Below are 19107 nucleotides of genomic sequence, written 5' to 3'. Positions count from 1 at the left end.
TTTGCCCCTCAGGCACACCCTGGATATTTCCAATCTTGAACATCCCCATAGGATGACCGGATCTCTCCACTACGCTCTTTAATCGCTTACGACTTTGAAGCTGCTTCCTGATACCTAGAGCTTCGCGCTTTCCTTTCTGACTAGCTGAAGTCATCCTTATCAGCACTCCAAATTGGTGTTCACAATGAGCTATCAACCGGAAGATCGCTCAGCGGGAGCTGAACTTGATGATATTGATTCAAGTGCTCTCGGTCGGGCACGCCCGCGGCGCCACGATGACGAAGATGAAGGCTCTGATACCTTTGAAGATGACGATATGGAAAGTACAGTCGGCGCACCCACCAACGGGAATCAGAAGTCCCAAGGAAATGGCGAGGAGGAAATAGAGCTGCCTGCTCACGCATGCGCGTTAGTACTGATATGTCAAGCTTGAATGTTTCTTTACTAATCATGTTGCAGATACTGTGGTATTCATAATCCGAGTAGCGTCGTCAAATGTCTCTCGTGCAATAAGTGGTTCTGCAGTGCACGTGGCAATACCTCTTCATCCCATATCGTGAACCACCTTGTCCGAGCCCGTCACAAGGAAGTTCAATTGCACCCAGCATCATCTTTGGGTGATACGATTCTGGAATGCTACAACTGTGGCACCAAGAATGTCTTTTTGCTTGGCTTTATCCCCGCCAAGTCTGATACCGTTGTCGTTCTGCTCTGTAGACAGCCATGTGCCTCCATGCCCTCCTCCAAGGACATGAATTGGGATACTTCGCGCTGGCAACCTCTCATCGAAGATCGTTCCTTCCTTCCCTGGCTTGTTGGAGCGCCCACCGACCAAGAACAACTCCGTGCTCGTCACCTCAGCCCTCAATTGATTGCGAAACTGGAGGAAATGTGGAAGGAGAATTCCCAGGCGACCTTGGAGGACTTAGAAAAGGCTACAGCAGTGGATGATGAACCTGCGCCAGTCCTTCTTCGTTACGATGATGCTTTCCAATACCAGAATATCTTCGGCCCACTTGTCAAGATTGAGGCTGATTATGACCGCAAGTTGAAGGAATCTCAATCTCAAGATGGTCTGATCGTGCGTTGGGACCTTGGTCTCAACAATAAGCATCTCGCAAGCTTCGTGTTGCCTAAGCTCGAGCTGGGAGATGTCAAATTGGCCGTCGGTGATGAGATGCGTCTCAAATACAACGGTGAATTGCGTCCCAAGTGGGAAGGTGTGGGTTACGTTATCAAGATCCCAAACAACCAATCTGACGAAGTCACCATCGAGTTACGCGCCAAGGGTGACCACAAGTCAGTACCCACCGAATGTACGCATAATTTCATGGCCGACTATGTCTGGAAATCGACTTCCTTTGACCGCATGCAATGTGCCATGAAAACATTTGCTGTTGATGAAATGAGCGTTTCTGGTTACATCTTCCATCGTCTTCTTGGTCATGAGGTTGCAGCAGCGCCTATGAAAACACAGATTCCGAAAAAGTTCAGTGTTCCAGGTCTGCCAGATCTAAACGGCAGTCAGATCAATGCGGTAAAGAGTGTGCTCCAGCGGCCTCTCAGTTTGATCCAAGGTCCTCCCGGGACCGGCAAGACCGTGACTTCGGCCACTATCATCTATCACCTTGCCAAGATCAACGGCGGGCAGGTTCTTGTCTGCGCTCCGTCTAACGTTGCCGTCGATCAGCTCTGTGAACGCATTCATCTAACAGGACTCAAGACCGTACGCGTTACTGCCAAATCTCGTGAGGATGTGGAATCTGCTGTTGGGTTCCTTTCGCTGCACGAGCAGGTTCGTATGAACGATAGCAACATCGAGTTGGTCAAACTCAACCAGCTCAAGGCCGAACTTGGAGAACTGTCCAGCCAAGACGAAAAGCGTCTGAAGCAGCTCACTCGTTCTGCCGAGCGTGAAATCCTGACCAATGCAGATGTGATCTGCTGTACTTGCGTTGGTGCAGGCGATCCTCGTCTCTCCAAGGGCAAGTTCCGCACCGTTTTGATTGACGAATCGACCCAGTCTGCTGAGCCAGAGTGCATGATTCCCCTGGTTTTGGGCTGCAAGCAAGTTGTCCTAGTTGGTGATCACCAGCAGCTTGGCCCTGTTATTATGAACAAGAAGGCCGCAAAGGCTGGTCTGAACCAGTCTCTGTTCGAGCGTCTCGTTATCTTGGGCTGCTCCCCTATCCGCTTGAATGTCCAATACCGTATGCACCCGTGCCTTTCGGAGTTCCCATCGAACATGTTCTACGAGGGTTCGCTGCAGAACGGTATCACCATTGCCGATCGTGTTCGCCGTGACGTCGACTTCCCTTGGCCTATCATCGATGATCCCATGATGTTTTGGTCAAACCTTGGCAATGAAGAGATCTCCGCATCTGGAACCTCGTACCTCAACCGCACCGAAGCTACCAACGTCGAGAAGATTGTTACACGCTTCTTCAAGGCAGGTGTTCAGCCTAGGGACATTGGTATCATCACTCCCTACGAGGGACAACGCAGCTATATTGTCAGCTCCATGCAAGCAAACGGTACCTTTAAGAAAGAACACTACAAGGAGATTGAGGTCGCATCAGTCGATGCCTTCCAGGGCCGAGAGAAGGATTACATCATCCTCTCTTGTGTGCGTTCCAACGATCACCAGGGTATTGGTTTCTTGAGTGATCCTCGTCGTCTCAACGTGGCTCTTACTCGTGCTCGATTCGGTTTGGTCATTCTTGGCAATCCCAAGGTCTTGTCTAAGCATCCCTTGTGGAACTGTCTGTTGCAGCACTTCAAGGAACGCCACTGTCTTGTGGAAGGCCCGCTCTCTAACCTTCAAGAGTCCCTGATTCAATTCAGCCGGCCCAAACAAGCATACCGAGGTCCTCAGCGCTTCCAGATGTCTTTCAGCCAGGCATCCAATGCCCCAAACAGTGCAGTCAATGGTCGCAACGGTCACCGCAATGAGTACCACGACTCCGGTTCTGTGGTGGGCTATATCCCTGACGATGTATCTTCGGTCCACGGATCGGCTGTTGGTGGCGTTGGTCTTCCATCTGGCTACCCTCCTATGTTCCAGAACTTTGGTGAGGCCTGGCCTTCGATCTCTGGCGGCGGCCGTCGAGCCAACGGTGGCCGGGCTAAGGGAGCTCCCAGTGTGGCTGGCGAGTCGGTTGCTGCTACCGAGTCCGATGTCACCAGCAGCGTCGCTGACGGACGCAGCGTTGACCAGGGTGGTGTCAGTCTCGCCGGGTTGAGTATCAATGATATGAACAAGCAGCCCAGCCTCAGCCAATCGGACCGCTTGAAGCGCTATGTCGAGTCTGGAGGACGCGAACCTTACAGGGCTGGAGTTCCTGACAACGGCAGCATTTTCGGGGGCAGCTCTGCTAGCATTCGCGTGACTCGCGGCGCACCTGGCCAACATCCTCATGACGACGATGATGCCCGCAGCGTTTCCACTGCTTTCGCTAGCCAAGTTGGTGGCAACTATGACTGAGTAGCTTACATCGCCATTTATGTTACAGGGCGACCTCCAACAGGATTGCCCGCCTTATTATTCGGCGAAACAATGTCTGTGTACACCATCAGGGTTCTTTCCAACAGAGTATGCCCATCTGTTTCTTCCATGCCGACCAGGACTTTGGATCGGCAAACCCAAGACTTTGTGGATGCTCACTTCCGGGTCCTTTTGACCTGCTACTAGAGCGCTGCTCTGTCCGATGAAGGATAGTTCCCTGGGTCTGATCCCTCACCATTGTCATCGTGACATTTTTACAAGGTGTCACCTTCGAAGATGAGGCGACGGACAATGATCTTTCAGTAATTCCTTTTTCGCGGGATTTACTGACAACTCATCCGTCGATTGCCGATGCCCAGCTGAGATAACCTCGGTAGCAATTACTGGGCGACTCTGCGAATTTGCCTCTGCCTTTTGGCCATGGTTCATTCATACCTGCTATCTTTTATCTCAGATCGTCAGGTATCTAGCTCATAAATGAATCAATGCCAATTATGATCCCACACTCCTTTGTTTTCACTTACCTGTAAGCAAACAATATAGCAAAAAGTCTGGAAATAAGTCACCACCCAAACTTGGAGTCTTCTCCGGCTTATGTTCCAAATTAGGGCTGAAGTCATTGCTCCGCAATCAGCCTCATCTCACCTCAGCCGTTGCTCCCCAGTCCACAATTCAGCCGCTTCTTACCAGAGATCCATAGACCAACTACTTGCTTTTGTTAGCTACGCCGTAGTCCTTGGTCAGGTGCAAGTGTTCCAACCAGTCCGACGGGGTAACCAAAATTAAAACATAAAATACTCTCAGCTAGTAGCCACGATCTCCTTACTGGCTCGCCACGCGCTCCAGATGAGCTATTGGTGGTAGTCGTGCTAGGATTAGGCGATGTCGCCTCTTCCTATGCAGCTTCGGAATCACAGGTTGCCCAATTCGCGTGCATATTCCTTCTCAGGTATATGGCTGCTCAGGTCTCGAATAGTATTCGTATGTCGATGGACTCACTCAGTTATTTTATATAATGATCTTATGCTAAGGTTCATATAGCTTTCACTACATGGTATACTTCTCTTGGTAGTTAAGTGAGCAGAACATGCATTGAGCAAAGTGCAGACCAGCTCCAAATAAGATTATGTATTGTGGTAGAGCAAATGAAGGATCTGGGCAACTGACAATCAACATGTGCATCCTCGAACAAGAGCTAATCACTCTCAGCAACTCGGTCCAGTGCAGACTGGGATTCTGCGGCACAGTCATCTAACCTGATTTCCAAAGAGTCAATTGTTGACACTTCCGAAGTGACCGAGTCAGGTATTTCCGAGAGATCAGAACCCCTGATTGAAATACACTGCATTTTGATTGGACGCTCTACTGTCTCAGGCGTAGACTTTCTCTTTGGGGCAGTATTGTCTTCTGAGGAAACGACTAACGAGGGTTGCGTAGAAGGACCCCGCGTCGAACATAACCTTGGGTGAAAAGTAGAATTTGCCACTGCTTGTGCGTGTATTATCATATGGGCCAACATATTTGCGATTTCTTGCCAGCCTAAGATATTCGAAGATAGCGTTCTCGAGGACCAGTTTCCTCTCAGGTCGAGGAAATAAAACCGAAACTCCCAACCGTCACTTAGGCATCCCCAAACAGAGCAATTTGATTGACCATGGGCCTTTCGATTTGCTTGCACCATGCCCATATAGGCCAATAGCTGTCCGGCATTAGCCAGATTGTACCGCTTTTCAGCCTCCAGCACCACTATGTGGCAGGCCATGTGATCTTTGCGTCCGAAGAGGACAGTGTAGTCGGCGGTTCCAGTGCACGTGTGTGGAACCCCGTTAATGAGTATTGGACTTGACTTGAATGGGGTTTCAAATGAGAGAGTGGCTCTGCTGTCTCCGGTGTTTGGGAGCAGGTCTTGCTCCAACAAGTTCCGATATACCACAAATATCAAAGCGTCAATACGACAACGGGAGTTGGTCTTCTTGTTCTCGACTTTAGTCAATCTATCGTATTGTTTCAAGAAACGATCTGCTTTTATTTAGTTCACGCTCAGGCTGATGAATTCGACTATTACTTGCCGAAATCTGCCGGGAGAGAGAAAAATATATCTGGGACCATCCAAGGCTGAGGCCCATTAGCCTGCTTTATTCCGAATGCGATCTCGGTCTGCTGGAGGGATATATCAGAGACGGATATTGTAGGAAGTTGAGAAGGTTCGATATTCTCGATATGCTGGAGAAGGGGTTGGGTCGTGGGGACAGGGGCTTGTTGAGCGATAGTCAAGAGCTTGTCATACCAGGCCTCAAAGCCTCTGGGGATTTTTGGTTTGCTCATCGTCTTGGTAGGAAAAGAGAAAGAGGTCAGTAGATTCTCAACCTCACCTTGAAGTGAGCAGTTGCTCAGGCAGACTGGTGCCCTGGAACGTACGTGTAATTACCTAAGGTCAACACCGCAACCCAAAAAGGAAAGAAGCCAAAGTTTACCTACTTCCTCGCTCAGGAACGACGGTGGTGGGATAATCTTTGCATGGAACTATTTTATTTAGGTAATTATTAACACTGTAACGAACGAAGCCTTCTATAGTACAAGTAGAGTACATATGATCTGTCCCAATGTGAGAGACATTAAAGCTCAATGACACGCCTTCCCGTATTTACGAAGACGCAGATAGTTATACGGCAGCGGCGCCAAATATCCAGCACCCATCGACAACACGGCTGCCAGCCAGAATTTTGGATCTCCAAATGCAACAATCCCACCGGTGAGATGATAGTCAACTGCATTCTCTGCTAGTTCCATGCCCAGCATTGAAACCATGCTCATGCCCATAGCGGTACGAGCAGCTCTCGGCCAGGAGAGCTGATCAGCGCCCCGGCGCAGCAGGACTGTCTCAAGAATCACCGAGGTTGTGATACCAGACACCACTAGATTATTGTTCTCAGCACACAGAATTGAGCAGCAGGTGTGGTTTTCATTCAAGGGGGCGACTCACTCGACAAAGCCATGATGCTACTCATACCCATCTCAGGGCAATATGTTTGCAGAATCCATAATGCGGAGAAATCACCAGTTGTACATCCGACCAAACAGCGGAGTGTATTGATCCCTGCTCTTCTCCAGGTGGATCTGCAGGTCCAGAATGGGAGGCGAAGTGTGGAAGGGGGCAGAGCTGGGGCCTTTGCTGCACACTTTGGGACTTGAGGTACTTGATTTTCACGTTCAATTCCATTTTGGGGTTGATTTTGTCTTGAATGGCAGGCTTGCACGCGAGTGGTGCCACTCAAGGCGCGCCTGGAAGGCCAGTAAATACCGGACCCTCGGAGAAAAATTGAGTGGCGCATTTGAATTATACTCCAGGATACTTGGATGATCTTATGACAATATCACCTGAAAGATAACATATGATGCAAATTCAAACATGGACTTTCAAAAGGACAGAATCAAGTGGTGCCAGGTTGGTAGGAGGTACCTAGGTATGTAGAGGTGGGTGGAGCTTGGTCCCTGGGCCTCTAGCACAAATGCCTCATGGAAATCAGGCCAAATACTATTTTCACCCCAAACAAGTGGACGGAAAAAAGGTCCGTTAGTCATTTTTGATAATTTCAGATCACATAAAGGTACGAGGGTAATTAGCTAGCAAAGCAAGAAGATAGTGTAGGGGGAAAAGGATTCTCAATGTCAAAGTGCTGAGCGCCTCCCAAATATCCCGTGGGCCCGCGGTAGCACTTGGAAATACCTATCTTGCATTGACAGCACGAACTCAATCTGAAGTTGGATACGGTGAATACCATGCCATCAACTATGTCTACTTCTGTTGGTCCACGTCAGAAAGTGGCTGTCTTTTCGCTAGTTTGGGCCTCATTTTGGGGGTATACAACATAGACCTGAGGCTTGCTGATAGGCTTGTATTAATTATTGAACCCCATAACATAAACGCAAGATGGGCACCAAACTACTTGAAATAGATCAATCTGCATTGGGGCTTGGTCGGGACGCAAAACTATGTCGTTAGGAAAGAGGCGGTGTTCATTAGGCTTCATAATTCATTTCTCATGGAGTGATCCTTGCGACGTGCGTATGGAACCTAAACAAGACACCGCTTCATAGTTCCAACATTATAGTTTGTAGAATCATCCATAGCCTTCCCATTTCTCGATCTTTCTATCGCTGGCTAGAAACATGGCCCATGCTATAGCGGGTACAATCATCGATATAATAATCTCCTTGTAGAATTAGCGTATTGACTCCGGGCAGAGTATGAAATCACCAATGAATTGCCCTGTAAGCGTATGTATGAGAAGCATGCTATCTGATCCTACCTAGCCTCTTTTGAACGCTGCAGAACATTCCATATCATGATTTCAAGGCAGGGCTTGCATAGCCCTTGTTGAACCCAGGTCCGTCGTCTGTGATGTCCTTGTTGGAGGAGCTGCATTCCTAGAGCCGTTGATCCTTTTAATAGAAGCAATCAATTGTGTGTATGTGGAGATCATGGATATCTAAGACCTTTCAGCAACAGCTCTTTTATTGCAGCCTAACATCGGGCATGGCGAAAGCACATCGCAAGGGACACTGCCCGATTCTAAATGCTTAAATAAGCATAATTTACAAACACGTGATTGGCGATCACACAGATCTGTATCACGTGCAGTGCTTCACCGCCACCGGATTTGTCAGGACTTCATGTGGCGACCCCGATATTTCCGAGTGAACGGCTGCCTGACAGGCCATCTGGCTTTGATACCTAAACTGGATCCGCCTCTTCGGAGAACAGGATTGGTACAGTGTACACAGTCATACCCGCTGTGTTGCTCCTCAGTATGAGTCACTTTCAAGGTTGTGCTTCCTAAAGCATTGGCCCCTCCCGAGGTCATCTTTGGAATACCAGGGATTAATAGACAGTAATTTCCCCATCTTGGCCTGCATGTATATAAGCTCTAGCCAGTGATGATTTCATCTGTCGATCCTGTTCGGCAACTCCGCTAAACAAAAGAAGCAAGAAGCAAGAAGCAAGAAGCAAGAATCCTGCACAAGAGATAAAGATTACTGCGCCACCTGTGTGGCGCTACCAAACCTGAGGGAGGCGGTATAAATAGCCCGCGGATGCCTTGCTACCTGAAAATTTTGGCAACTCCTCATCTTCTCCCCGAATCCATACCCATCAACAGCTACTGTGCTTTCACCGCCAATTTATTTGAATATTTTTTCATAAAGACTTGTTTCCCTTGTTTCCCTCTACACAAGTACTCAGTGCTTTTGAATTTGCCGTTGTTGTGAATTGACAACGCGTCTTGCCGGTATCTCCATTCTATCACGATCCCCGATCCCCTCAGTGGTGTGGGGTATCAACTTCGCGATATGGGTGACGGGTCTGACTATCCTAGCCCACGAAGTGAAGGTCCTAACGGCGCACTTGCTGCATCTATCCTCGCCTCTACCTCTGTCGCTGATCCTTCGACTCCAATTCCCAGAATGAACGACCCCCAGCCTTTGACATACAACCTTGAAGGAGCGCGCCCGCGTCTTTCTGTTCGACGCGCACGCGATCCTCCCAAGAACTCTGAGGGCCAAATCTTTTGCGACCATCCTGAATGCCAGTCTGCGCCTCCTACATTCCGCCGTCCTTGCGAATGGAAGTAAGTACAAGTTCCTAGTCTCGTATCTATAAAGCGACAAATACTAATTTGATTTTAGCAAACATATGGACAAACATGATCGTCCTTACAAATGTTATGAACCGAACTGTGACAAGATCCAAGGGTTCACCTATTCTGGAGGCCTTTTGCGTCATCAGCGTGAGGTTCACAAGAAAAACACCGATACTAAAAAGGCCTTGATGTGTCCATACGCCGATTGCAACCGCAGCACAGGCAATGGTTTCACTCGCCAAGAGAACCTGAGGGAACATCTTCGCCGCCGCCACATGCACAATGATGAAGGCCCTTCAATGGCTGATATGACTTGGGAACGCGCCGCCGAACTTGAGGGTGTTGAGGGTGTTCGTGCTCCATCTTTGCCTGCCACTGGAATGAAGCGCCGCCACGATTCTCCTGTCGGAGATCTACGTGACCTGCCCGAGATTGATGAGAATGGAAACGATTTGCACCACGAGGTTAAGCGACTCCGCCGCGAGGTTCAAGAGAAAGATCGCCGTCTCGAGGAGTTGGAGCGAATCGTCGCTGGGCTTCAACAGGCTATTCCACAACACCCTCCCACAGCACCCGAGCTGCAGGATCTGACCCAACCCGTTCCACAGCCTGCTGCTGCTCCTCCTGTCTAATGGTTGCTTCTTTCGGATCCAAACGTCTACGGATTTGACCACTGCATGATCTGGGCGTTTATCGAAGCAATCAATTGGCTTCGAGATATCTCGACTTTGTTTTTCTCCATCTCCCTCTTATTATTATTTTGTGTAGCATTTGGGATCGATTTCCGAATCGGTTTCCATGGCTCTTTTCTGCGCAGAAGATCTGGTCTTACGTACTGCGTTCTTCTGCGCGGATTAACCTTCCCAATTTTTCACGGCGTTTTTAGCTTGACATGATTTCCTATGGGCCGGGCGGTGTTGTCTCCAGAGGCAGTTTGCAATGTTGTCTCGCCTCATATACCCGGGTGTTTGATTCGATGTATCCTTCAGTGTTACTCAGTGCCACCACTCAATTCCAATTTTTTTAGTTCGACTGATTAATTAATAGTAGATTGTACGAATAATCCACTCTTTTTTTGGAATCATTTTTTTGCTTCAACATGGCTCTACTCTGTAACTAACAGCCGCCCCAAAAATGGTCCCCTGTTCACTCTAATATGATATTTCCTCGTGGCTTGAAATCTTAACATCCGAAATGCACGTTGCCAGCCGAAGTATAGCGCAGCCAATGACATCCATGGACGCGACAAGCAATGGTTCCTGAGGCTCCCAGGCCACCACGCGATAGTGATAGGTAAATCCCAGGCAGACATTTCAGCCACACGAACTTCATCGGCTCCCCTTGTATATTCCCAGGCCCTCCCGAGGGCCTATAGACCGCGCACGGCCATCTCAGAAACATGTCGCCCCGCTAGCGGCGTCCAAATCCAGTAAGTCGGAGTTAGGAGACAAGAGCTCCGCTCAGCAGCCTTCCAACGGAGCTCGTGGGTCTCTAACGGCGGCCTATGAGGCGTCAACCTCTGCTATGGGCATTCCTGGGAAATATCCATGACTCCTTGGCTGTGACTCATTATTACGTGGATTGCGGGACGGTTCGCTTCTTGACTCGACGCGAGTGGCTCAACGCGATTTCACATGATGGGGGGTGCGGTCTTTGTGTCAAATGATTCTGCTCGTGTATATTGATACGGAGCTAAAGTGCTCTAGATCTTTGTGAATCAGGGTGTAGGCAGTCATCTAGACGGCCTCTGGCTTTTGAGGGTAGTGGATAGCCACAAGTACAACTAACGCATGTCATAGCACGCCATGCATTCTGACTGGTTGGATCTTGCTAATATGTAGAATATGCGGGATTTATGGTGGGATAGAGTACAGAGGAAGTTGATTATCAATCTCGAATGTATGGCATCCAGTTCGATGGACATGTAGCGGTTTACTTCATATCTTGACTCTTGAGCATCTAGTCTTGGTTATATACCCGGAGTATTTGGACATATCTAGATATTTATGCCCTTCCAAGAGAAAAAAATAAAGAAAGACATATCTTAAAAATAAGAATAATATCGACTGGCTCCGAATATTTACGTGTATCATTGCGATGGTATACATGCAAAGAATGACTTTTTGAACTGACTGTCAAGCTTTCCTCCAAATTGAACCATAGTATCGGATAGTAGAGCTCTTATACATCTACTTGGCTCACAGGATAGAGTACCCATGAATGGTGTCAACTATAAAGAGTATATCCAGCTATATACCGCGTGATCTGCCAGCTTCCGTGGTCTGGTTCTGTAACGTTCGACTGCTTTAGGCGACTTAGAGCAAGCTGCACTATTGCTATGGCAATACGACCTTTTAAATCAAGTTTTCCAACGGATTTACATGTTTTTATCATCCGTTCAGTCCTATACCAAGACGTCAACGTTTTCTAGGGTTTGATGTCGAACGCAAATATTCGCCACTATACTCGATATACAGACTTCACTCGACATATTTGTACAACTATGCAATTCAAGACTATGGTGATTATTGACGGGGATTATAGATATCGTCTTCTCTGATATAATCTATACAATACTCGAAGGATTTCCATCATAGCCACTTGCCCTAGGCGCTATACATCGATAGTGGAGACGCCGATAACGATAAGGAAAAATGTTCGAAACTTCCACCCCACGTTCGCTCGGAGAAAGTCACATTCTTTGCAAAAGACCATCAGACGAAATAATTTTCGTCATAAATATATAAAATGCCCCACGCTCCACGCCAGGGAAACCGCAGGAGGTCGCCAGGCCCAAGAGCCAAGGCGCAACGCCCTAAACAGGCTCCTCCCGCGAACAAACAGCACGCCAATCGCAAGCCCGAAGTCGAGAAAGCCGAACCCGACCCATCTGAGCTGGAAGAGGCTGGTCCCAAGCTCGTCAGCACGATTCCTCTCTCGCTCCAGCAACTCCTTCTGGATGTATTCAAAACGGCCCTCCTAGGCGAGCCAGCCAAAGAACCGGAATCTGCAAACCAGGATACAAATGCGGAATCACAATCAGACGATAAGAAAGATGAGCCACTAGATATCAAGTCTCTTATCCAGACCCTCAAGGGACTTCTATACCAGCGCGATTTCGATTCTGCATTCGCCGAGGCGAACGAGGATCTCTTGCGCGCCTATGCCTTGCGCTGGAGCGCGTCTCGGTCGTTGGGATACGCGGGCTTGTTGAAGGGAATCTTGTCCTGGATGAAGGAAGAGGAAGAAAACACGCGAGGCCGTGCTAGAACCACGAACCCTTGCACCCGCGTTGTGTCCATCGGTGGCGGCGCCGGTGCAGAGATTGCTGCTCTTGCCGCCGCGTGGAGAGATATCGGTCCTGATGCCCAGTCGCTAGAGGAGCGTATTGCCGATGTGTCTCTGGAAGACACAGAAAAGAAAGAGGAGAAGAGCACAGAGGGCGAAAGCCAACGTGCCACTGCACCTAGTCTTTCTGTCATGGCTGTCGATATCGGCAACTGGCAGAGCATTGTTGACAGGCTTTCACGAACTATCACCTCGTCCAATGTGCCGTTCCCCTCCACGACAAGACATCGTCCTCCTTTGCTCTCGGAGAAGGTTGCCAGTGAAACATTCTCGGTGGCATTCCGCCGTGCGGATGTCTTGACTCTTCCTGAGGAAGATCTGAAGGAGGTTCTTCTCGGCCCCTCGTCAGCATCTCCTTTCACTTCCATTCTTGTTCCTATCATGTTCACTTTGAATGAGCTTTTCTCTACCTCGATGCCCAAGACTACTGGCTTCCTGCTCCGCATGACGGAAATTCTTCCAGTTGGTGCCGTGCTGCTGGTTGTTGATAGTCCCGGCAGCTATTCGACTTTGAAGTTAGGAAAAGGACCAGATGGTGAACCGCAAGAAAGGAATTACCCAATGAAGTTCTTGCTTGATCACACGATGCTGTCCGTGGCGAAGGGCAAGTGGGAGTGCGTAAACACGCAGGATTCGAGGTGGTGGAGACGTGACGCACCGCGTCTGCGATATGAAGTCGGCGAAGGAGCAGGCTTGGAGGACATGCGGTTCCAGATGCACGTCTACCGGCGGGTGTAGATATGATATATTCTATATCACGATATATAAATACCCCATAATGAAAAATACGATAGAATCTTCCCAAAAAACCAAAATTGTGTTGTGGAGTGAGGTATGGTATTGCTACAGATAAAAAGGGTGGCCTAGGTTAAACCACTCCAAATTCACGCCATGAGGCCAGGCTCGCCCCAAGTCGCGGCAAAGATTGCGATTAATTGGTACATTCAATGAGTTGTGAAAACGGAGCCCATAACTCCCCGAACAGCTTTAAAGATCCCCCTAACTCCGCAGACCCAACAGGAGGCTACTGCCCTTGCCACCGTCCTTTCCCTCTCCACCAGGCAGGTAAGTGACGTTGGGGTTGGAGGCCAAAGTTGCAGCAATATCCTTGCTGGCTTCAATGCGACGGATCTCAATGAGTCCGCTGCCGGCCTTGGCGACGGCCTTGCTGATAATATCGGCACTCTCGGCTTCACCCTCGGCGCGAATGACGTTGGCCTGGCGCTCCTGCTCGGCGCGCTCGACGATGAACCGGGCTCGCTCAGCATCCTGCTGGGCGATCTGCTTCTGCTCGACGGCCCGTGTGAATTCCTTTCCGAAGGTCATGTGTGTAATGGAGACATCCTCGAGAGCGATGTTGAACTGTCCGGCACGCTTCATCAAATCGGTACGGATGCGGTTGGATACAGCTTCACGCTGTGTGATCAGCTCGGCGGCGTCGAACTGGGCCACGATGGCCTTGAGAACTTCGTTTCCGATAGATGGGAGGACACGTTCATCGTAATCGGTACCGTAGGACTAAACAACGAGGAGTTAGAGATCTGATCGTATATCTGTTTACATATTGCAGGGCAAACACACCTGGTAGATCTGCGGCAGCTTCGGCACCTCCGGGCGGTGCAGCACACGCAGCGTCAAGCTGACCATCTGCATATCCTTACTTCCTGTCGTGGTCGAGATATTGCGAGGCTTTGTGCGGACATCGTAGATGATTGCGCGTTGCAACCACGGGATCAAGAAATGTGTTCCTTCGTTGACGACCTGCTCTTGCACACCAGACACTCGATCGAAGATGACGGCTCGTGTACCGCCCCGGACATCGTAGAGGGAATTTTGAACTAGCATACCTCCGATAGCGAGGGGGAAGGCCGCCCGATAGACATTTTGAAGTACTTGAGCCATGGTTGGGGGTGGGAGGGCGAGATGATGAGGACGGATGATGGAGATGATGTCTGCTTTTCCCGTTGCTCAGTCTGGGTGTTCCCAATCGGGTTTAGTGCCCATCTTTCAAACCTCCAACTTCGCCCGACCTTCGTCTTTTCCTCTTAATTCGCATACCTCCATACCATTCCCACCCACTTCTCTCATTTCTCCCGAAATCATTCACAATGGGCGGCTCTGTGAATCCTAAGACTGGCCAGTAAGTCCTTTCGCGTTTCCTTCTGGTGTCGTGGGTTGAGTACCGGCCTCCCGGATGCGTTACCCGCCCGGCTACACGAGGCAACCCTTGGACGACTCCAATTGAACGAATTCAATGTGTCGTCATGGCTTTTGGGTATTATCTTCAGCTTACTGACATTTTACTCCTTATAGCTACATCGGCAACTGGGGAGAGTTCGGTACGTTAACAATCACCCTTGAACCTTACCAACGCACCCGATACGAGCGCATGGGACCGACCCCTTACGCGCTGGGAAAAATTGCGATACGAGTTGGAGGAAGACATGGAGCAATGAAGCAGCAGATCACAATTCGACCAGATCGCTAATGTTCGACTTGCAGGTTGCCCTACCCCCCAGCGCATCGCTACCTACTCTCTGTCCCCTAACCGTCAGCGTCCCTTCGCCGGTGCCGCCAACGCTGCCATCTTCAACACCTTCCGTCGCTTCCGTCACCAGGTCCTCTACGTTGTGCCCCCCTTCATTGTCGCCTACGCCACCATGAACTGGGCCATTGAGCGGTAAGACTGCCCCCGGAGTGGCCGATTTGATCGGTGTACTGATTCAATGACGTTTTAGCAACGAGTTCCTGAACTCCAAGCCCGGCCGCCTTCTCGAGGGTGGTGAGGCAGAGTAAATTATAGCAATTTGTTTCTTGGAGTGAGGTTGGATTGGTATAACAGAGCATGATACACCCAAAACTCTGCAGAATGGGGAGCTGTATGCTTGTACAGTAACTAGAAAGCAATCGACCATTTGATTTTCTTTTGTCTTCCACCGTTTCGCGTGTCCTGGCGAGGTGTTTCTCTTATCTTCAAGTCCAGCTTGAGTCAGCGTCTTTCTGGGGCTCTCTATTGGTCCCTGAGGCGTCCATGGCCAATTGCGGGCACAGGGCAGGTCTACCGGGCCAAACCGCGATCAATTAAAAAACCATTAGCGCTAAGTACCAATCTATTACCTAGTAGACTTGGCCCAGGCCTGTTGTCAAGATGTTCGGGGTCGGTGGTGGCAGCCAACAGCGGTTCCCCACTTGAGCCGAGAAACAAAAAATTCGCCCAAAGCAGCCAAACTTCCGCCGTGCCCTTTTTATTCGAATGCTCCGTTTCTCCAGACTCTCCTCTGCTTTCTATTCTTCATCCTTTCTTCCCCGTTATTTTTCTTCTTTCTCCGTCAAAATGAGCGAGCTCACCCACCCCACCATCCAGGGTATGTGTGCCCCTCCTCCATTACCCCGCCTTCCGACCCGTCACGATGTCAATTTATAAATGAAGGGTTTATGCTGATGCCGCTTAATAGATGGCTGGTTCTCCGAGAAGTCCGGCATGTGGCCCGGTCAGGCCATGAGCCTTAAGGTCAACCAGATCATCCACCACGAGAAGTCCAAGTACCAGGACGTGCTCGTCTTCGAGAGCAGCGACTACGGTACCGTTCTCGTTCTGGACAACGTTATCCAGTGCACTGAGCGCGATGAGTTCTCCTACCAGGAGATGATCACCCACCTCGCCATGAACTCCCACCCCAACCCCGAGAAGGTTCTCGTCATTGGTGGCGGTGATGGAGGTGTCCTCCGCGAGGTCGTCAAGCACGCCTGCGTCAAGGAGGCTACCCTGTGCGACATCGATGAGGCTGTCATCCGTGTCTCCAAGAAGTACCTGCCCGGCATGGCCATTGGCTTCCAGCACCCCAACGCTCACACCCACGTTGGTGACGGCTTCGAGTTCCTCAAGAACCGTCAGAACGAGTTCGATGTTATCATCACCGATAGCTCCGATCCCGAGGGTCCTGCTGAGAGCCTCTTCCAGAAGCCCTACTTCGAGCTCCTGAAGTCTGCTCTCCGCGAAGGCGGTGTCATTACTACTCAAGGTTGTTCGTCACTTTCTATACTCTACCCAATTCTCTTCTCAGAGCGATTTCTCCCCAATCGTTCAACCCCTCCCTTATATTATTTTTGGAAAAAAAAGATCCCAGGCTAATTTTATCGCACCACCCCGCAACCAACCCGCTTTACGGGCTCGGTTTTGCGGAGCTGTGCTTTCTGTATACCAGCCGAGAACCAATGGCTCCACCTTGACCTCATTGCCGACCTCAAGAAGTCTTGCAAGGAGGTCTTCCCCGTCGCCGAGTACGCTTACACCACCATCCCCACCTACCCCTCCGGCCAGATCGGCTTCATGGTCTGCTCCAAGGACGCCACCCGCAACGTGCGCGAGCCTCTCCGCACCTGGACCGCCGAGGAGGAGCAGAAGCTCTGCCGCTACTACAACCAGGACATCCACCGCGCCAGCTTCGTCCTGCCCAACTTCGCCCGCCAGAAGCTCGGCAACTAAATGTTGTGATCTTCGAAAAAGCTTTTATGGACCTTTATATCCTCATGACGATATTGAAATGAAATCATGGTTTCCCGTGTCTTCTATGCTGTAGACTGCTCTCTTTTGCTTCATCTGTAACTATGCTATCTGTATTGCTGTTCCCTCATAAAGACCATTGTGTGAATGGGATTTGATGCCAAGCTTGAAATAAGGTTTGATGCTGCCAGGGGATAACCCTAATGTGGTGGCCTTGTTGATCAGGCTCGCGACTAATCATTCAGACCAACAAGCTCTGCGTGATATTCCTTTTGTCCTGACTTCCTGGGATTCAGTATAATTTGATGTACATGGCTTTAAGTACTCGCCGGGCGTCGGTCGATAGAGACATGTCTTCAATATTCGGCTCCCACGGATATCGTTTAATGAAAACTCCCATGGCAATGAGACATGGGCGATGATGATCGACCTATCACACCTCTTGTAAGACACATTCTTATTGGAGATTCAGTTCAAAGACCTGGGAAGCTCTGCGGAATCTAGAGCCGGTTGGAAATAAGCTTGATAGAGCTGACAGTCTATCTCTACGGCAGGCTGACATCATGGCGTTTGTTTATTTTTCCTACAAATATTCAGCGACAGCCGTAGTAGAAGAACATAGACTACTGTTCATTGAATGTGCTATCACTTGACTTTGGAAACATCACGATGAAGATTCATTTCTCGCATTATCTTCCATTCATCGTCTCTCTCCTTCTAGCAACCCCAATCCATGGGCAGGATGATCTCAGCACCGATGACACAGACGGTGGCCTGGTCAGTTCTGCACAGGGTGGACCAAACCTGTGTACATCGGACGATATCGCCAAAATGGATGTAAGCGGCTGTACCTGTCCATCGACCTTCCCGCCAAATCCCAAGGACCTGGTATGCGTTGGAAAGTCAACACCCTGTCCTATCAACTGCAGTCCTTCTCCACCACCATCTCCCGTGGTACCTCGATCAGAGCTGTCCCAATGCTACTCCGGCTGTGTCAATGCGAACTCCCAATGCAACGGCTGTTACATCTGGTTCTCCAGTCTATGCCGATGTATCCGCTCGTTCCAAGCCGGGTCTCAGACAGATTGTATCGCCAGTCCTTCCATTGGCACAGGACCGCCCCTGCCCAATCAGTCCCCGTCGTGGGTCGTCCTCGCCACAGGAGACTTGATCACCACGACGCAGTTGATCCCGGGCATCTTGCAGTTAGGGTCAGCTGTTGACGTTGACGGTGGATTCCGGCTGGGCCAGAATACGCTCAGGAACAGAAGTATCAGGGATACGGGAACACTGGCGATGAATAGTGTCTCTGCGCGCTCTGAGGACCAGATTCATATCCATATCTGTGACAAGCAGAGCATTCCTCTTCGCGGGATCATTGATAATCTGGATCCGAATAAATATAAGACTACAACTTCTGTTGATCTGTCGAATTATCCCAGACCGAATGCTGCGATGTCTTGTCGGGTATCGCCTAACAAGGGCGAGGATGTTAATGTGGGTCGTGATATTGTTACTTGGTTGCAACAGTATACTAGTCAGACGACTAAAGACTCTTGTGCTCAGTATGATGTCGGAGCTGGGGTTATTACTGACAAGAATGGGTTCTCTTGGGCTTGTATTACCACGGGCCCTAGGGCTGCTGAGAGTCTGTTTTGCACTGATTGACTATTGATCTTGAGCAGCATGTTGAAGGGGGAAATGGAAAAGCTTTGTCATTGATTTTTAAGGCTTTAGTCTGAGTTACCAGTTGCAAATTCCATTTATCTTCCTTTTTCTTCTATATCCCTTTTCATTGGGTGAAACTTCGCCCATTATATACTTACAAGGACGGGCTATGGCCTAAATCATTTTAATCTACACATCCGGTAAGAGAAAGATTTGACAAAGAGGATCTTTTCCACCAGTATATTCACTCGTGAGACAATCCAAGCAATGGATTTAGGCGAGGTGGTTCAACATCACTTTAGTAGCAACCATAAACAAAAAGGAGCGCCTAGCAGCACATTAGCTCAGCCTGAGCGCCATCTATAATATGGAAAGTTGTCTGTAATTATCCTCTTCAGCTTACATCTGAGCCCCGAGGAAGTGATGCACATAGTATGTGGAAC

General features: G+C 49.5%; 9 protein-coding genes across 9 annotated transcripts; 6 read left to right on the top strand and 3 right to left on the bottom strand.

Annotated features, from left to right (window-relative positions):
- Nucleotides 1-184: 184 nt before the first annotated feature.
- On the top strand, nucleotides 185-3484 carry N7457_000354 (putative regulator of nonsense transcripts; the record flags this gene model as incomplete). Its single annotated transcript, XM_057171422.1, has 2 exons — nucleotides 185-408; nucleotides 460-3484. The coding sequence occupies 2 exons, from the start codon at nucleotides 185-187 to the stop codon at nucleotides 3482-3484; spliced, it is 3249 nt and encodes a 1082-aa protein (XP_057035325.1).
- A 1216-nt stretch (nucleotides 3485-4700) lies between these two features.
- N7457_000353 (uncharacterized protein) lies at nucleotides 4701-5830 on the bottom strand (the record flags this gene model as incomplete). Its single annotated transcript, XM_057171421.1, has 2 exons — nucleotides 4701-5499; nucleotides 5571-5830. The coding sequence occupies 2 exons, from the start codon at nucleotides 5828-5830 to the stop codon at nucleotides 4701-4703; spliced, it is 1059 nt and encodes a 352-aa protein (XP_057035324.1).
- Nucleotides 5831-6127: 297 nt separating this feature from the next.
- On the bottom strand, nucleotides 6128-6837 carry N7457_000352 (DUF4396 domain-containing protein; the record flags this gene model as incomplete). The annotated part of the gene is made up of 2 exons (XM_057171420.1): nucleotides 6128-6420; nucleotides 6489-6837. The coding sequence occupies 2 exons, from the start codon at nucleotides 6835-6837 to the stop codon at nucleotides 6128-6130; spliced, it is 642 nt and encodes a 213-aa protein (XP_057035323.1).
- Nucleotides 6838-8854: 2017 nt separating this feature from the next.
- On the top strand, nucleotides 8855-9776 carry N7457_000351 (putative C2H2 transcription factor; the record flags this gene model as incomplete). The annotated part of the gene is made up of 2 exons (XM_057171419.1): nucleotides 8855-9132; nucleotides 9191-9776. The coding sequence occupies 2 exons, from the start codon at nucleotides 8855-8857 to the stop codon at nucleotides 9774-9776; spliced, it is 864 nt and encodes a 287-aa protein (XP_057035322.1).
- Nucleotides 9777-11892: 2116 nt separating this feature from the next.
- N7457_000350 (25S rRNA (uracil2843-N3)-methyltransferase) lies at nucleotides 11893-13230 on the top strand (the record flags this gene model as incomplete). Its single annotated transcript, XM_057171418.1, has 1 exon — nucleotides 11893-13230. One exon carries the CDS (start codon nucleotides 11893-11895, stop codon nucleotides 13228-13230), a length of 1338 nt encoding a protein of 445 aa, XP_057035321.1.
- A 261-nt stretch (nucleotides 13231-13491) lies between these two features.
- Nucleotides 13492-14394, bottom strand: phb1 (prohibitin subunit PHB1; the record flags this gene model as incomplete). The annotated part of the gene is made up of 2 exons (XM_057171417.1): nucleotides 13492-14010; nucleotides 14074-14394. 2 exons carry the CDS (start codon nucleotides 14392-14394, stop codon nucleotides 13492-13494), a joined length of 840 nt encoding a protein of 279 aa, XP_057035320.1.
- A 206-nt stretch (nucleotides 14395-14600) lies between these two features.
- Nucleotides 14601-15288, top strand: N7457_000348 (ubiquinol--cytochrome-c reductase subunit 8; the record flags this gene model as incomplete). The annotated part of the gene is made up of 4 exons (XM_057171416.1): nucleotides 14601-14632; nucleotides 14806-14831; nucleotides 14995-15172; nucleotides 15231-15288. 4 exons carry the CDS (start codon nucleotides 14601-14603, stop codon nucleotides 15286-15288), a joined length of 294 nt encoding a protein of 97 aa, XP_057035319.1.
- A 516-nt stretch (nucleotides 15289-15804) lies between these two features.
- On the top strand, nucleotides 15805-16978 carry N7457_000347 (spermidine synthase; the record flags this gene model as incomplete). Its single annotated transcript, XM_057171415.1, has 3 exons — nucleotides 15805-15857; nucleotides 15948-16517; nucleotides 16698-16978. The coding sequence occupies exons 1-3, from the start codon at nucleotides 15827-15829 to the stop codon at nucleotides 16976-16978; spliced, it is 882 nt and encodes a 293-aa protein (XP_057035318.1). The 5' UTR covers nucleotides 15805-15826.
- A 687-nt stretch (nucleotides 16979-17665) lies between these two features.
- On the top strand, nucleotides 17666-18664 carry N7457_000346 (uncharacterized protein; the record flags this gene model as incomplete). The annotated part of the gene is made up of 1 exon (XM_057171414.1): nucleotides 17666-18664. One exon carries the CDS (start codon nucleotides 17666-17668, stop codon nucleotides 18662-18664), a length of 999 nt encoding a protein of 332 aa, XP_057035317.1.
- Between the last annotated feature and the right edge of the window lie 443 nt (nucleotides 18665-19107).

This window comes from Penicillium paradoxum, assembly GCF_028828445.1.
Source record: "Penicillium paradoxum strain IBT 22861 chromosome Unknown utg000002l_segment0_segment0, whole genome shotgun sequence".
Classification (NCBI taxonomy): Eukaryota; Fungi; Ascomycota; class Eurotiomycetes; order Eurotiales; family Aspergillaceae; genus Penicillium; species Penicillium paradoxum.
This window is presented reverse-complemented; position numbering and strand designations above follow the sequence as displayed.